The sequence below is a fragment of the Platalea leucorodia genome, assembly GCF_965183815.1.
Source record: "Platalea leucorodia genome assembly, chromosome: 20".
In the NCBI taxonomy this organism is placed as follows: Eukaryota; Metazoa; Chordata; class Aves; order Pelecaniformes; family Threskiornithidae; genus Platalea; species Platalea leucorodia.
Genome location: NC_138842.1, coordinates 8,458,109 through 8,475,728, shown reverse-complemented (window position 1 = coordinate 8,475,728; position 17,620 = coordinate 8,458,109). Strand labels below are relative to the sequence as shown.

The 17,620-nt window shown below is 55.3% G+C and overlaps 1 protein-coding gene across 1 annotated transcript in view; it reads right to left on the bottom strand.

Annotated features, from left to right (window-relative positions):
- Nucleotides 1-4,012: 4,012 nt before the first annotated feature.
- CADM1 (cell adhesion molecule 1) overlaps nucleotides 4,013-17,620 on the bottom strand; it is a gene marked incomplete at its 5' end in the record, with an annotated part of 159,910 nt that continues 146,302 nt past the window's right edge. Inside the window, 4 exons of the mRNA XM_082330508.1 lie at nucleotides 4,013-4,138; nucleotides 5,389-5,520; nucleotides 12,331-12,411; nucleotides 14,452-14,505. Coding sequence (XP_082186634.1) covers nucleotides 4,020-4,138; nucleotides 5,389-5,520; nucleotides 12,331-12,411; nucleotides 14,452-14,505 — 386 coding nt within the window. The 3' untranslated portion in view covers nucleotides 4,013-4,019. The remainder of the gene's footprint in view (nucleotides 4,139-5,388; nucleotides 5,521-12,330; nucleotides 12,412-14,451; nucleotides 14,506-17,620) is intronic.

Here is a 17,620-nt window from a genome sequence, read left to right as displayed (position 1 = left end):
GTTACGTCCAGGCCAAATACATCAGAGGCCATTATGGAAGGTGGCTAAAGAATAATCCAAACAAGAATTCTCTTTGAGCTGTGCCACGTGGAAATGCCGCTACCTGAACTACCGTACCCATAAAGGGTTCGGGGAAAGGGGAACGAGGACCGGGCGGGAAAGAAACTCAGCTGCGTGTCTGACGCCGCAACCTTGCTGTCGACACCGCGAGCGTGTGATGCAATTAGCTCGGGCTTGAAGAGGAAAAAAAGCATCGTGAGCCAGCCTCGGGGACCTGCGGTTTTAAAATCTCTCGTGCATTGAAAGAATTCAAAACCAGCCATCTTAACTATCAAAGAGCGTGCGTTCGTACCCATTTCATAGAAGAAAAAGAATAGCTGCCTTTTCTGGCTTGCCCTGTGTTTTTTTCCTCAGCGCCATAATTTCTCTAAGGAAAACGCTGTTTCTCAAATAACTATATTAACTGCGCCACGTGCTCGAGAGAGCCGAACACCGGCCTTCGAGCACCAGCCGCAGCCGCCTTCGGCACGCAAGCCCGGGCACGTACAGCTCCCCGCGGCGCGGCACGGTCTGTTTACGTACGGTCATTACGGCAGCCTCTCTCTCGGTAGTATCTCCTCAGCAGAAAGCAATTGCCGTTCTCCTCCTCCTTTCTCCAAAACACAAAAGATTGATGCTTCTAATTTCAGCGCTGCAGCTGCCTCATAACCCGATTTCAGGAGACGCGGCCAAGGGAAACGGCGGCGGCGGAGGAACGAACGCTGGGTTCGCCAGTGGCCACGCCGAGACCGAGCAGCGGTGAAACGGGCTCTTCGTGGCGGTACTTTTCATTGGGGTTTAGGGGAACGGGCACCAGACATCACCACTCTGAAATCCTGAGCGTTTTAAAGGGAGACGCAAGAAAATCTGGCACAACCAGAACCGAACTGGAGATAGGGATGGGGTGAAGGAGCCGGGTATTTCAACACTCACCTGCCTTTCTGGGATTTGAATGTTTGTCTGCTATTAAAAGCTCGTGTACTGGGCTGCCCCCGCAGCAGCTCGGGAAGACTGGGATATCAGTTACGGATCCGTTTTCTCCTTAAGTAAACACCAATGCAGGATAAACGGCATTAGAAGACGCGATCAGAGCCTTGCCGACTTCAGGCCGGACTTCCAGCCGCTCGCAGCAAGGCTAAGCCTGGCGATTAATTAACCCGAGACGATATATCCCTCACGGGAGGCCGAAGGCCATGGCGCTGGGAACGGGGGGGAAGGGGAAGCGGTGCCGGCATTCCGCTGGTCTAAGACCCACGCCCCGTCGCAGAGCTCGCTGCCGCGCTGGAAGCGCCGCGGGCGGCCGGCGGGCCCGGCTGGCAGAGCGGCGGCGGCGGGGATGCCCCTGCACAAGGCAGCCCCTCCGCACCACCCTCCCGGGCAAAGGATATAAACCCGTCGAGAAGAGGAAAACGAGCTTTACCTAACGCACCGAAAACCCCGCGCGGCGGGCGGTTTGCAAGCGCGGACCTCTCGTCGTCATCTGCTCGGATCGTGGTCGTCCTCGCCCAACTTCGGCGGGGAGCAAGGCTCTCCCCGTACCCTCCGGCTCCGCGCCGCCGGGGTGAGGGAGAGCATCCGCCGCCTCCGGCCGCCCGGCAGAGCCGGCGGGGGCGGCGGGCAGGGGAGGAGGGCAAAGCCCGCGGCCAGCGCCGGGGCGTTACCTGCTCAGCACCGTCTCCTTCTCCGGGCGCCGCGCCGGTGGGCGAGCCGAGGGTGAAGGTCGCTACGATTATCGTCTCCGCAACGGCAGGGGATAAAGAGTGCAAAGTGAGATTTAGTTTTGTAACATTAATTTTTTTTTATTAAGAAGACAGATATTTTATAGTACTTCTTTTCCTTTGTAAAAATGGTATACATGAACCGATACAAAATGTGAACGGGAACAGATGGATATGTATTTTCTTACACTGTAACATCTTCCATGGACACCTTAAAACAGAACTGGCCTAAGGGGAAAAACGAAAAAGGCCGGGTGAATAAAGAACAAGGTTGTTTAGCATCAGTTCCGCGTCCTTCATTCGTAATACTCCTTTAAACAAGGTTGTTCTTTCTTCACGCTTCAAAATCCTAATGATCTAAAGCTGTACAAAGTAATACTCAACAATACATTTCAAACAGTGCACTGTATACTGAAGAAAAAATACATAAACCAATATACAACTAAAATTCGGAATTTCCTGTTTTTTTATCATCCGGTTTTGTTTTTTTCTTCCAATGCGTGGGGCCGAAATTTTGCAATCTACCTGAGACGGAAAACACCAATCAAAACACATGAACCTGAGACATGTCAACATTGTAAGTCAAAGTTACATCGGTAACACTGCACTACTGTACACTTCCAAAACAAAGATGGGCTGCTCAAAACCAGGATGCCACTCCCGCGACCGGCGATGGGCAAAAAGCCCCCCAGCTCCGCCACGCTGACCGCTTCCCACCGCGACGCGGCGCGGCAACGGTGCTGAGGGCTCAGAAAAGAGCTGCGCTCGGCAAAACTCGCTCGGAAAAAAGGGGATTTCGGCGAGGTTCTTCTCGTCAAAAGGGGAAAGACAGAATGCTGCCGGAGAACGGGCTCGCTCTCTGCCGTCAGGCCGCGCCGGTCCCAAAGGGCTCCCGCCTCGCCACGGTTCTGCCAAAAGCAACGATTACAAAAACCCGCACGAAAGCGCTCCCCCCGAGCCCCCTAAAAACAACCGCAACAAAACCCGACGCTAAGATTAACGCTTCCCTTAATAAATCAGCATACGTTTGCCACGTAAACGCAGTAAAAAAAAGCATCGCTGGAAATCCAAGATTACTCGCCAAAAAAAAAAAAGTCAGCGTATATAATTTTAACACCGTCTTCTCACTGCGGTCTGCTACCTGTCACGATCCTCGTTTACCCAGATTCTCCTTTTCCCCTATGGCTTTGTAAGTCAGTTAGCACTGTCGTTGGAACGCGAGCGCCCGCGTTGCACTCGGCGGGTAGAAAAAAAGGCAGTTCTGCTTGCGCGGCCGCTCGCCGGCTCCCGGCTCCGGCGCGGCGTTTTACCCGCCGCCGCAGAAGGAGGGAGAGGACGACGGAGCCGGGCGCCGGCGGCCTCCCGCACCCCGGGAGGGCTTTGCCTTCCCCAGCGGAGCAGGGAGAGGCCGGCCCAGCCGGGAGAGCGGGACGGAGCGGCTTGCAAGGGAGCAAAGCCCTCCGCGCCCCGGGCCCGGCGGGGAGCGGTCCCCAGGCACGGCGTGAAGGGCAGGCTCAGCACCCCTCCCGGGCGCGCGGCCCCCGGGCCCCGCTCCCCCGCGGCCGACGAGCGCCTTTGCCGAGCCCCAGCCTATTTCCCGGGCGCCACCAGGGAAAGCACCCGAAACGCGGGCAGCCACAAGCGGGTTCTCGTCGTTGGTTTATCCGAGCCTTGACGACGATAGAGGGAATGGGACATGGGCACACCGAACTGCGAACTACGAAATCTAAAATGTGCTGGTTCTCCTCCGACGAGCTCGAGTTCTGAACGGAAAACGGTGGAGAGGAAAGGAAAGAGAAACACCTCCGAAGAAACCCAGCTACTCCACGGGGTCCCAGCAGGCAACTCCAGAAAGGGAACGGGCAAGGGGAAACGAAGAGCCACAGAAACCCGAAGGGAACTAACGCACAGAAGCCCCTCTTCTTCCCCGCCTCCCCCCGACCCCAACGAACAGAAATTAAACAAGGCACAGAATCTTCTGCAAATGACTTCACTAAACTAAATCCAAGCTGGACCTGGCCAAAAAAAGAAAACCCAAACAAACTGAGGTGTCGAACAGCAGAGTGTACTTTACGAGGAATATTTTTACACAGCAAATCCCGGACCCTCCCAGCCTCACGACTCTCCACCCTTTTGCTTTTTCTTTCTCTAAAAAAAAGACACAAGCTGGTTGCAACTTCCCGTATCACTGTCTCTTTAGCGTTTAAATAGGGCCAGTAGTAACCGTCCACGGTTGGACACCTCATAGAAACCAAGGCTGCTCTAGATGAAGTACTCTTTCTTTTCTTCGGAGTTGTTTTGTCCTCCTTCTGCATTGATGATGGCTGTGTCTGCGTCGGCCGCATCATCTGCTCCTTTGGCTTCGTGAGTGAAGTACGTACCTGAAAGGGAAGCGGGAGGTCGCGTCACTCGGGGGCCCCTGCGAGGCGCTGGGAGATCCCGACGAAGCCGCCGGCAGAAAGGGGAAAAAAATACGTCAGGCCTGAAAACGCCAGGCTGGGGCGTGAAAAACCAACGCCAGCGACAAGCGAGGCCGCCGCCGCCCGGCGCGGGAGCTCCCTCCTCCCGCTCCTGCAGGAGCGGCCGGCGCTGGAGACCCCCGGCCGGCCAGGCGCCCGGCACCGCCGTCCCCGCTCTGAACGCGGCGGCGTGGCGCTCTCGGAACACAAATTGGGTCACAGCTATTTCCCCCCCTCAGAAGCACACAAATATCGGTAAAATGGCACTTTATACGCTTCACTTAAAGGGGACAAATCTTTCGTCTCCGCTTTCTCGCTCCCCTCCCCTCACGCACTTTAGGGTTTTTTCCCCCTTTCTTCCCTCTTCCCAACGTTATTCACTCCATCCTGGCTGCGGTCGTGCCCAGCCTCTCATCCTCTGCCGGCTTTTCCACGTACGCTAAATAAACCCCAGCTAACGTTAAATCCTTTCGTACGAACATCCATACAGGGGAGCGCTCACACTTCGGGGGTGGGAGGGGGGTGTGTGTTTAGATTTGCTCTGGAAGTTGTAACAAGTTCCCAAAACGGACCGCTTCAGACAAAACCAAGACAAGGTGGCACGCAGGTATCAGCTCAGGTCAACTGGCTTTCCTTGAGGGGCTTCCAACTTTCGCTTTTAGGCTGCGTGCCGAGGTGCCGGCCGCGAGCTTCGGGGACGCGCTGAGCTGGCGTAGCTCTGCGCATCGTTACGCGCAGCGACTACCTCTAACAGCCGGGGCGGTAACAGGAGGTACTGCGGGCGACGGAGCTCTTCGAGAGGGGCTCAGCGCGCCCCACGGTGTGAAGCGCTGCTCCAGAGGGAGAATGCGCCTCCTTTGCCCGGTAGCCTGCGGCTACGCTGCCTCGGAAGGGACGGTGCCTCCACCGGTGCCGACGCCCGCAAGCCTCGGCGCCGGCGTGGCGGGCGAAGTCTGAGTCTGGGGTAAACCCCCGCCCCCCTGCCCTAAGCCCCAGGCGTGCGGAACATCCCTGGGCTGCTCCGGCCTTCCCCCTTTTCCCATTTCAAAGGCCCTGCGGGAGACATCCTTCCAGAGCAACCGAGGGGCCTCTCGCATCAGACAAACACCGTCAGGAGCAAGGGGAAACGCGTGCCGAGTCCTCTCGCTTTCCGGGTTCGGTCTTTGTCTTACCTTTGTGTCTGGCAAAATAGCGCCCTAAAATGATGAGCAGGCAAAGCATCGCAAACACGACCACGGCCACGACGCCACCAACCACCGCATGGTCCACGCTCCGTACTGCCCCTTCCTCACCTGCACGAGAATCTGTTGAGATCAGAAGAGGAATAAGAATTCGGGACTTATTACGATGCGCTCTGAAGGGCTGGGCTGCAGCTGCTCTCGGGGCTGGAAAAGCCACCCTCGTGCTCCCGGCAGGAAAGGGGGTGAAGCACGGAGCTACCTCGGCAGATGAGTTCGGGCAGAGGGCCTTTGCCCAAAGCCGAACTGATCTGGCGGCTCGAGTCGCAAGGTGTTTTCCGCTATAAGCAGCAGCGCTACGACTACGCACGTGGAAGACAGCTGGGAGAGGGAGGGGAGGGGAGGGGAGAGATGGAGTTGGCGGGGGGTAGGTACTTTGGGAGGTCTCCCTAGATCGCCCCCCACGTTTCAGCCTCCCCGGGGGATGGGGCACAGGGAACAGCAGTACGATACGGGAATATTAAGGGTTAGCTCTGGAGAAACAGCACGAGCAAGTGCCCTGTTGAAAACGTTTCCACTTCAGCCCCAAAACCTCCTCGACCGAAACCCAACCACCCCAGCGCGGTAACCGCGTTTGCAGCCACCCTCTCCCCCAGCCCAACGGGGTTACGGCGTTCAAGGCAGCCTTGCCGTCCAACGCAGCTCACCGTGTCCGAAGCCCCGAAACTCCTCGCCCAAACGATAAAAACCCCTTCAAAAGCAGAGAGCGAGCAATAATCGTACAGTGCCGCCGACTGCCTTATTTCATTTATTTAACTCCTCCCCACGCAATTAGTTTTCTTTTATAAGCGCCTCTCCCTTAGGACGCCGTCGCCCAGGAGAGCAATGACTTATTTGGCGGAGGAGCAGCTCCAAAATGAACCCCGAATGAGCTATGGCCATGTAAAATGAATGTATGGCAGTGTAAACAATTTTAATTTAAGAACGCAGCTACATCAGCCCTCGCTGCGATCCTAATGGCAACCGAGATTGATAACGTAGTAAAAAACAATTATTCTCCCGTTGATTAATACATTAACATTTTGGAATAGAAGCTAAACCATTGTATCTTTTTTTTTATTGAGTCAAGCGCGACACCTCCATTAAAATGATTTACTGGCCATACCTTACAATTTAAGCACAGCAGCAACAGAAACGGTAAAAATCTTTTAACTTTACATGATTTGTGAAGTCATATGTGAAGGATTTACCATTTAAATCTTTCACTACAAGAAGCACATGGCCTATAAATCTGTCCCGCATGCAGTCGCCCGGACACCTAAGAGAAATGCATTTTACCAGGAAGACTGAGAGTGCAAATGCAAGTCAATTTTTAAGAAAGATTTACCTCCGTCTCCCTCCAAAGAACAGAGCAAATCTCTGAAGCCTCCACCTCTAATAATATTTGAAGTTTATCGATCAAGCGCGCAGATCCGTGACAGCTAAAGGTAATGGTGCTCTTTTGAGCTGAAACCTGATACAAAGCTCTCGAGCAGCAGCCCGGGATTTACGCTTTCTATCGATATTTCCAATTCTGCTCCGAGATTAAGGACTGAGGGACCTAAGTAAATAACTCGTGACTGAGAGCCCTATCAAGTGCCTGGTAATTAAAACAATTTCAGAAAAACCCCTTCGACTCTTTCTCCGAGTCGCTTCTAGAAGCGGGAGCGCTGGCAGAGGCAGCGGGCGCCCGGGCTGAGCGGGGCAGGGCGAGGCGGGCGTCGCGGGACGCGACGGCGGGCAGCTGCTCAGCACCGCAGTCGGCGGCCCTCCAGCACCTCACCTGCTTACCTTTACCTTACCAGCTAAAAATTGTGGCCAAAACCGATTCCCCTGCAAACCAAAGGCGCTCGCTGCCACGTCACCTACGTCCCGGCCACTTCACTGCGCTGAGAGCGCGCCAGGGACGTCGGAAGGCAGGGAGAAGGGAGGGACTTTTCGTGTCGCCTCCAGCGGGAACAGACCCTACCGCGGACGCTTCCCAGCGCTGGCTGCTTTGGCAAGCGCCAGAACGCCCCTGCTCGCCGACGGGAAGGAGGCCCCGGGAAGCACAGCCGCGGGCCAAGCAGACCGCCTCGCCCGGGGAAGAGACTCCGCAGCTGGGGGAAAAAATCAGCAAACGGGGGTGTCCGGGCAGCTACCGCTCAAACAGCCTTCTCACCGCGGCTTTTAGCTCGGCTAGTCCGGGCCTTCGAGGACTTACTCTCCGTGAGCAACCAAACCCGGCTCATCCGCTGGAGCAGCTGCTTTAGACAAGTTCCGCTCCATTTTTTAATTTTTTTTCTTTAAGGAACTCAGCGCCCAGTTCCGCTGGGCTGCACTAGGGAGGAGGCAGCAGCATCCCAGACTGGGAGGATGAATGTCTTGTTGACATCTGGAACAGCTGAGGGGAATAAACACGCTGAGTTACGGCTCTATAATGTGCTTCGAGCAGGATATTGCATCAAGAGGCGTTTTTTCTTAATCACCATAAATTAAAGTTCTGGAAAGAGGGCACCTCGGTGCGCTCACGCCGGCAGCGGCAGCCTCCGTGCCGCCGCACCGACCCAGGCCCGGGCTGCTCGAAGCCGTGCCAAAGCCCCGCGCCCGGCATCCGTCACGGCTTCCCTTCAATTTGCAGGCGAGTTGAGAGCAGGGCGACAGCGCTTCCCCGAGAAGGGACTTTTGCATAAAGCATGGCAAACGGTTCTGGCCAGAACAGCTTATTAAGTATGATTTCGCCTACTGGGACACGCAGGGCCATTTGTCTTAATCGCTTCTGTTAAAAAAAGACCTCTGCGAAGCGCCAGCCACAAGTTTAGTTTATTACGTGCGTGGCTAAATAGTTCATCTTCAAGCTTACGCGCTACGTAGAAATTAAATATCTCCTGGGGGCGTCCAGCGGTTGCGAACCATCTAATATCAAGCCTGCGAGGCAGCCGGCAGCGCACTCCGAACTTAGGAGGGACTGTAGTTCTGCTCGTATCAGATTAGCAAGCGAAGGGGACGGCTCTCGGCGTGGGACGCCGATACCCCAGAAGCGCCGGGCGCGTCAGTCCGTCAGAGCCGCGCTGTCCGACGCCGACGTATGTTCCCACGCCCGCGACTCGGCTCTGCAGGCCAAGCGGGTGGAAGGGCTGCCTTAAAATGAATACGCCACGTTTAGAGGCATCAAATCACGCTTATCAAAATAACGCCCACCTCGTCTCTTTCCCATATTGCATCGATTTGCTCTCCAAAGATAAACTACTTGCAATTTTTAAGAAAAATTCAAATTTTTGAACGTTTTTTGGGCCTCTCGCGCATTTTTCCCTTCTTTTTAAACAGGAACGTAAAAACAAGACACCCCGATAGGCCAGGGACCACGGTCCCCGTGGCGAAGTCAGCGATGCCTGCAGCCCTGCTAACCCTGCTTTCTTACTCCAACTCCGAGTCTCCAGTGACGAATCTTCCGCACGCAAGCTATCCCAGCGCGAGGCCGTGCCCTTTGCTGGATGCTCCCCCTTCCGCACCTCCTCTCCGCCTCATCGTCCGCGCCTCCTCCGACCCCGCGCGCTCCGGTGCACCTACCCACCGCCCGCCCGGTTCTGCCCCCGGCGCGGAAGGCAAGGCCAGGCCAGCGGCTGGTGGCCGCTCTGCCGCAGACCCCGTCTCCGGCCGTTCGGGACACTGCTCCAAGCAAATCCATTTGTACGTCACGAGAGCGGCTATTTCGTTTGCTGTCGCTCGTTATTTCTTTGGTGATTAAAAAACAGTGTCGTACCTATGGAGCAAGGAATAATTCCCCAAACTTGTGCCGAGAGAGACTTGACCTTAAAAACCGGAATTGGCTTTAAAATGCTGTCTCCCATTCACAAAAGCTATTCCCGCTTCTATCTGTGATTAAAGAAGAAATCACAACTTTATTACTGAAGAGGGAACAGATGAGATGGCAGGAACTGACAAAATGCCACATTATTTGCTAATCCCAATGTGTTATTCTTCCTTAAGATTTGCGTTTCTCAGCACCAATTCAATTATAGATGCTACAAATCCTTCTGACATTTAATTCCCTCTTGTCAGAGGGCAGTAAACGTATACACGCAGAGCTTTCCCATGAAGACGTTAATATATATTGGAGCGTGTCAGTCTTTAAATTGAACGGTCCGAATTTGTCCACTGCGCTTCCGTTCCCGGTTCGCTCGTGGCTTTTGGCGGGCGGGAGCGGGAGGGGAGAGCGAGGGGAGGCACCGCCGCCGCCGCCGCACGTTGGGGACGACACGCGCGCCTACGGGCTGCTCCGCAGCTACCCTGCGCCCCGGCTGAGCCGGGCTGGGGGGCGCTTGGCCTGACACCAAAGCACCTTAAAGGAAAACTGCCGCCGTAACGGTACAATCCGCCTGCAACAACTGCATATATGCAGAAAAAAACCCAATTTTTCTTTTAAGCGGCTGTGACGCCTCCCCCGGGAGAAGAGCGGGGTGGTGCCCCGCGTTGGAGGGACGCCACAGTTGCATCCGATGCAGCGCTGAACTTGTCTGCGTGAGAGGCAGCTCTACGGCCCGCAGCGGAGCGCTACAGACCCTGTTCACATTCTGGCCAACGGGAGACTTTGGGAGCTTTAAATTACTTTTTGCTTATTATTGTAACTGACTCCTCGTGTAGCCAACCAAAAAGAGATTATACCCCTCGAAGGCGAAGCCTGAAGTTTTCCTTTAAGCAAAAAGCGCGATTTGCGACACGGCAGGTAGGCAGAAAAGCAAGGCACTCCTGACGGCCCGGCCCGGCGCCCCGCTCCCGCCGCGCGCTCGGAGCCGCGGCAGCGCGCCGCAGCCGCTACCTGCCCATCTTCCGCCCGAGCGCTGCCAGCTAGCGCGCACGGTCCAACCTGCCGCTTCCTCGGTGTGGGGCTTTGTGGGCAACCGGAGGCGCTTTTTAAAAAATAAAGGTACTAACGACCTCGACTTTTCTACCGTTTTTGCAGATGCAACTGTTTAGAAATAGCTTTCTGCGGCCTGTCTCGAGAGCATGAAAAAAAGCTGGCAGATTTTAACAGCGGTGTCCTAACGATGTCGGTCAAGTGCTTATAGCAAGGTTTAGCAGATGGAAGACTTTTCTCCTCCCAGCTACTCAATAAAAAGGTTTCAGGCGATTCTCTTTTTAATGAGGCTTTAAATATATGTATCTATGTATCTATGCATATTCTAGCTTCCACTCTTTTAGGAAGTGGCAGCATCTCGAGATTAAGAGAAAGCCTAGGCTGGACCTGGCTGACTTTACTAGCTACTATTTCAAATCTCAACTGCGCCCGCTCTAAAAGCTTCAGACCCCTTAGGAGCAAACCACGTAATTTTTAACTGCGGCGCTCGGCGCAGCTCAAAGGCCGGGCCGGGGCTCACCTTCGCCGAGGGAGCCCTCTGCGCGCGAGCATCCTCCGGCGCCCGAAGGCCCATGCGTTTGCGCCGTAAAAGCGGAAAACTGATGGAAGCTCTTGTGCGAATGCAGCACAGACGTTAACTTTGGCACCTTTGGATATTTCGTGGCACTTCCACAAAAATTTATCGTCTATTTCTTGGTGAAAATTTACGCCACGCCGTTGATGTAGCACAGCGCGGGCAGAATTCGCCTGTGTGTGCGCGCAAGCGTATACACACGCTCCCGCCACGGCTACTGCGCTTCCCAGATGTTAACGTAACATCTGCATCATGGGAGGGAAAAGCAAGCCTGAATCACTTTCTTTGGAGAATTCCTCTTGCTCAAGCTTCGGTTATTAATTAATCAACGCACCACCGTGACTTGAGCTCCCGCATTTCACCGCTGGTCACCGTTCAGGTGCCAACGGCCCTAAGTCACTCGTGTGCTTCTGAAAAACTGATCAGCCAACCCCTCCTCTTTGCCAAGAGGGAGGATGCTTAAAGCAAGCACTGACACTTCCCCGCCGAATCTGCGGTTAACCCGCCTGCGGGACGAAGCTCTCGAAGCGACGGAGCAGCACTGGGAGCCGGGGCGGGCAGGGCTGGGGAAGACAGGCTGCCGCTACCTCAGAAACCCTCCGAGACACGTACCCGCGACGTGGGAGGACAGAAATCACTGCCTGGATACGACAGGATGAGCAATAATGTTATTCATTACTACAGCGCGGCATTGAGCGCGCTCCCCCTACTCTAATTTACCGATGGACTGTTAAAGAGTGGTGTTAACCCATTTGCCGTGTCGTAATTGAATTTGCTCTAATTTAGGCCAGGGAAACTCGAGGAGTTCATCCTTCTTCAATCAATAAGCTCCCCTTCAGTGACCCGTTTCGAGATCGCTTCATAAAAAATAATGCGCTTTGTTTTAATAAATTTAATCGCTATGACAGGGGCTCAATGTTTATTGGTTGTTTCTCCAGACTCCTCTCTGCTAGAAAATGGAGCCCCACTCCCAATCAATAGCAATTGATTCATCAGCAGCCCCCTTGAACAAAGGTGCTAATCAGGTTTTGATTAGTTAATCAACCCCGATGTGAAGGCCGGACGGGTCCTTCTTGATTGCTCCCTCTCGTGCAAGAGGGGCATCAGCGCTCTCGAGCAAAGCGGGAGGAGCGCGAGGCACCCGAGGGGACGGGGCGCCCAATTCGGGTACCGGGGCTGCGACAGTCGGAGCACACAGCAGCGCCCGTACACACCGCCGCGCGCGTGCCGGTGCGCGTGCGTGCGCAGGCAAACGGGCTGCAGCGTGCCCCGGGGACCCCAGCGCGGCAGGAACCCCGTCTGCGGGACTGCGCCGGGCTGAGCCGACGCTGCGGCGGAGCAAGAGGCTCCGTGCCGCAGGAGCGCAAGGCCAACCCTTCCCGTACCCTACGCTTTTTCTACGTCAGGAAGGAGAGGAGGTTTGCGAGTGGTAGGGACACACACGGCTCGACTAGGAAAAGCGAGTACAGCTCTGGAAGCTAGCTACCTGGACGGAAGGCAAGGGATGCATTACTTATTTGCACAGTTGGCAGAGCCTCCGTTGAAGCGTTTAGCGGGACAGGAGTACCTGAAAGGAACAGCACACTGAGCAAACACGGCAGCAGCACCGAGGCGCTCAGCACCCCGCGATCCGCCCGGGGCGAGCCCCGGCGCGGGCACGCACCCCTGCACCCCGTCTGCTCACGGGCCGCTCCCCAGGGCGCCCGGCCCCGCCGGAGCGGAGGGCAGCGTTCCTGACGGAGAGCTCGGCTCCAGCACTCACCTGGACCACCCGTCTGACAGCCCAGACGCGCTGCCCCCGCCCTGCAAGCGGGATCCGAGTTCGGCTTCCCGGGAGCCTGGGCACGGGTGGTGGGATGGGGCAGCTCTGTTCCCAGGAGGGAACGGCCTGGGGCTGTTTCTCCAGTGACACGGGCGTATTGGGCTTGGCACGATCACCCCTTGGGCGTACAGAAATAACCGGGAGCAGGACTAGCAAAATTTTGCAATTCTTAGGAAAAAAAAAAAAGACATCGGTAGTCAAGGCGGGCGCTCCAAAACGGGCGTACGGCAGGGCCCAAAGGGTGCTCGCTCCTCTGCTCGCTGTCGCCAGCAGCTGTGCTTGCGCTGCTTTCCGTAAAGCTTTGCGGGAATTTTGACCTTCGTTTAGGATTCAGAAAAATGGAAATGTTGAGCTCTATCACGGGGAAAACGCGCTAGCCCTTCAGCGCAGCTGCAGCTTCTCCGTGGCGAGCTGCAGGCGGCTGCGCCGCGGGCACCGCGCGGGGACAGAGGCGCTGGAGGGAAAGGCAGGGCCGCGGGCGGACACCCGTCCTGAGGAACTCCGTTGTGGAACTGTTTCCTGTTCTTCTCTTCCATTCACCAACAGGTGTATTTTTCTTTAGAAAAATACAAGTTAAAAAAACACTAAAGCTTATCAGAGCAAAACACGTTAGTCCCCATCCACACAGCGATATTTAACAGACACCTAGTGCTTCTTACCTACGGGATCTGGCCCAGGCCTGCAATAATAATTGTTAGCATCGCTCAGGTGTTAGAAGGCGTACCGAACTAATCAGCCGTTTCTAACCTCTTGGCCAAAGCATACCTATAGTGGCTTGCAGGAGGAGGTGCTGCCGACCCGAGGGGGTCAAAGGAAAGCTTTTACAGCACGAGATGAGGACTCGGGGCTTTGCTTTGTTTGCGTTAGTTTTTGCTCCCCGTCCAAACCCCCAAGGGGACCGGCGCGGGACCGCAAGCCTCCCGGGCAGGGCTGTCGCCAGGCGGAGGGCTGCGGTCCTGCCCCCGGGCCGAGCGCCGGGCCCCGGCCCCGCACGCTCGGGCTCCTTTACCCGGCGATGAAGCCGGCTGGCGCTCGGTAAAACGGGTCTGCGGAGCCGCTCGGAGAGGCGGCGGCAAAAAAAACCCAAAACAACCCGGGTGCATTTCTAAAAACGCTCAGCAAGACTGGCAAAACACGAGGGTCAGGGGCTTAGATGACATACGTCCCGCTGATAGGACCCCTGTTTTGAATATACCAACTGCATCCACTGCAGGTGCTTTCCTTTCTTATCTGGATTAGCGCTGCTCCGCAAGGACCAGCTATCGGGATGCGTTTATGGAACTTGCGGTGGATGCAAAGAGGTCCAAACCATTTCCTTGGCTTTGCCTCTGCTGATAAAGCCACCGGCCCCCTTTTATCCCCAACCTGATACTCGTATCCTGAGAAATCACCAAGCAGCCGAGATTTAGCGCCGGCTGCGCTTTTTAAAGACGGTTTCCCACAATACGGCAGAGCCGGGCGTTTTACAAACATAACCTCGACCCGTCTCCCAGTCAGCACTGAAAAAATCAGGGCAGAGCGGCGGGGAGGGAACCTGAGCCGTTAAGCCTCACCGCGCCGCCCGCCCCGCTTTCAAGGGTGCCACACAGAGATGGGTGCCAAAATCAAAAAAAGGGAGGAAAATCCCAACAGAAAACAGCGTACATCCAAGCTGCGAGACCGTGCGTTGGAGGAATGGCTACACCACAGCAACTATACAATGCAACATGGCCAAGATGCAGAAATCAGGGTGGAACCAGTATCTAGCGTAGAAGAGCAGCGGTTTACCTAGGTACTAGCCCTTACCTGAGAGATCCCCATAGTCCAGCTCCTCTGCCGAATTGGGCAACTGAGTAAAGCCTTACAAGTAAAAACAAACTCATTTTTCTCTGCGTTTCTCGAGCGACAAAAAACAACACACTTAAGAACTGAGGACGAATTTCTTGGGGGGAGAAAAGTAATGCGGCAATCACTTGCCACCGCCTGCCGGTTCGGGCAGAGGAACCCGCGTGACAGAGCGGCAGTAACGGCCTTTACCACAGACAGAAACGGTCCTCGCTCTACACTGTTGGCACGCGAACCGCGGCGTCAGAATCACTCCTTCATAACAGCATGCAAAGACCCCCAGACTCTTGGCTCCGAGTCATCGCGGGGGGCGATTTCCCAATTTAGGCCAGATCGGCTTTGGTTCTGTATGCGTGTAGCCGTGTAAAATTTTCTCCCAATTTTCCGCACAATTCAATCTTTTTTTTGGCAAGGTTGACGGGCCCGGGAATTTATGGATTAGCGGACATTGCGGATCGCGTTTCGAAACTGTAAGGCGTCCGTACGTGCAGACTGCAGGCTGGATCCTCTGCAAAAAATTCTGACAAAAACTCTTTTTTTTTCATTTTCCCAGATTCGATGCAGTTACGGAAAAAGCATCTATCCTCAAAGCTGATAAAGCAGTTAGGCGAGACCCGCTCTGGGGACCGCGCAGGGCAGCTAGCGCCGTCTGTACGGCTGCGGTTTTCTGTTTTGTTGGAGACTTTGAGAAAACGCCGGGGGCCCACGGGAGGACAGAGCATCTAGCTGAGCGAACTCCTCGGCACAGGCCACAGGGCAAACCGGTGCCTGGAGGTCACGGAGAGCTATTTAAACGAGGGACGGCAGGGCGTTAACGGAGGCTGGGACTTGCGATCACTTGCTCTTGCTGCTGGCCGCTAAAGCAAAGGTGTTATCGAAGGGAGGAAAAAAAATTCCCAGGAAGAGCCGCTGGGCGCTGGGAAACCTGGCGGCGTCGGATGGCAGACTGCTGAAAATGCCGACTTTTTTGTTAAATAGCAAAGATGTTAATGCAGCACAGTCGGTTTGCAGACTGCCCCCCATTGGAAAGCTGCAAGCAACACGTATCTATAGAGCTCCTTAAAAATGAAACTCATTTCCAGTGACTGGTTTTTAAACACGTCAAGTCACCTGGAAGCTACGGTCGGAATTATCTTCCGAAGCAGGAGGCTGCTTAGACTGACAGCAAGAATTTGGTTTGTGCGCCGCTCCCGGATTTCAGGGACCCCCTTTTTTACTCTAATACGATATATAAACGTAATTACAGTTGGCTCGCAGAAGCATTGGACGTGCCAACCCGGGCTCGGAAGAGCAGCCATTCGACTTTTCTCTCCCAAACTGCTTCTGCAGCGTCTGCCCTTTCACTCAAAAGGAGCTGCGTTCCCTCAGTAATGAAAAAGGGCAACGTTGCATTTCTTACGAAGCAAAAAAAGGCTTTTTCAAAAGCAAACGTAACAGTTGGGTTCCTACCTGCACCTGGTATACGTAGAATGCCACCGAACAGTACTAAAACCTGTGGCGAGGCGTTTTTAATAGGTGGTAAATGACGTCTTGATTTTTCTCATTAACCTTTCCTACCAGCTCTGAGGGCCCCTTCTTTTCGCCTCTGATCGGAGCGAAGCCCAAGCCTGCCGCGACGCCCGTTCAAGAAACGGAAGCTCGCCGTCGCCGGGCTACCGCTCGCCTGCCAAGCCCGGCGCCCTCGGCGGGCGCAGCCGGCACGCCGAGCCGCCTCTCCCGCGGCCCCGTCCGGGCGTCTCAACGAGGACGCCAGCGCGCCGCTGATTTACAGATTCCCATCGACAGAGCGATGCTTTCTACCGCTTCCTACGCTACCTCCCGTTTTTAAGGATCAGACCATTTCTCTTTTGTCTCAAGCTGCAAATAACCAATTAGGGAGTCTGGTTTAGGCCGCGTATTCCACGGCCCCGCACAGAAATCTTAACGTGCGCAGAGAGCTCTGTGATGATTTATTCAATCGCCCCAAGGACTGGATCTGGAAAATAGAGTCAGGAATGTATTTACTATTACTTGCGCTTTTAAGTCGGGCATTTTCAAAAGGAAGAAGGCAGCCGGCCAGGCAGAGCCGCTCGATAACGGCAAGGCAGAAAGGACCGAGGCTTCTTCCTCGCGCGCCATCGCGCCTGGCGAGATCTGCCAGCGCGGCTCAGCTTTCGGCTTCGGACAAGTGAGACTCATTTTCAGAGACTGAGCGCTATCGGAGAAAGCAACGAGAGCTTAACGCAGGAGCGTTAAATGTTCTCGTCCGCAACCCTGCTAAGGCCGTAATTAAAACTTCAGAGGGGCCTTCGGGGAAGAATTTCCAGCTTAGAAAATAATTTACCTGCTGTATTATGGGCAGGGTATTTTCTTGTCACTCTTCATTCACGATTGGGACGTTCTCGTTATTTTAACCTTGGCTCCAGACTTCCTGCTTTGCCAGCTTCAGAAGAGATTTTTTTCACCCTACCTTTTCGTGAGGACGAGCAGGAATTCTGCCTGTGCCGCGGCAGCAGCGCCTTGTTTCTGCCTCGGCGGGGGAGCTGGAAAGCAGCTCCGAGCTCCCCCCGGGCGCACGTACGTACGGGGCTGCCCGAGGACGGCCACGCAGCGAGCGCGGCTCCTTGCGACGGGCGCTGCCCGCGGGCTGGAAAAATCATCCCGGAGCTCTTTAAGCTCTTTGCTTCCAAGAGCAAAGGCGGGGTGAAAATCTGGGAAAAAGCGGCGGAACTCAGCCACGGCTTTTGCTGCGGTGAGAGGCCATCGCGTATAAGGTCGTGGCTGCTTATATGGGTCCTGCTGGCGCAGGGGGCAAAACGTGAGCGGGGTGCCGCCCCCGAAGGGCTCCTCAAAGGGCGGCAGCCCCGCGGAGGCCGAGCTCCCCGGCCTGCCGAGGAGCACCGGCGGCCGAGAAATTAAAAACCGGCAGGTCGATTTGGAGGGGGAGAGGGGAAAAGAAAGGGCACGGCCGAAACAGCGCTCGCTTTCCAGATTCCGCGGTGGCAGGCTCTCAGAGACGTTACTCTCCCGGCTCCACCAAGGTCTGCCCACGTTTCAGCTGCAACGGGCAGGGAGCTGCGATTTCAGCCCCGCCGGCACCCTGACACCACGGAGGGCAAAATGAGAGGGAAGGAGGGCTCGAGCTCGGTAA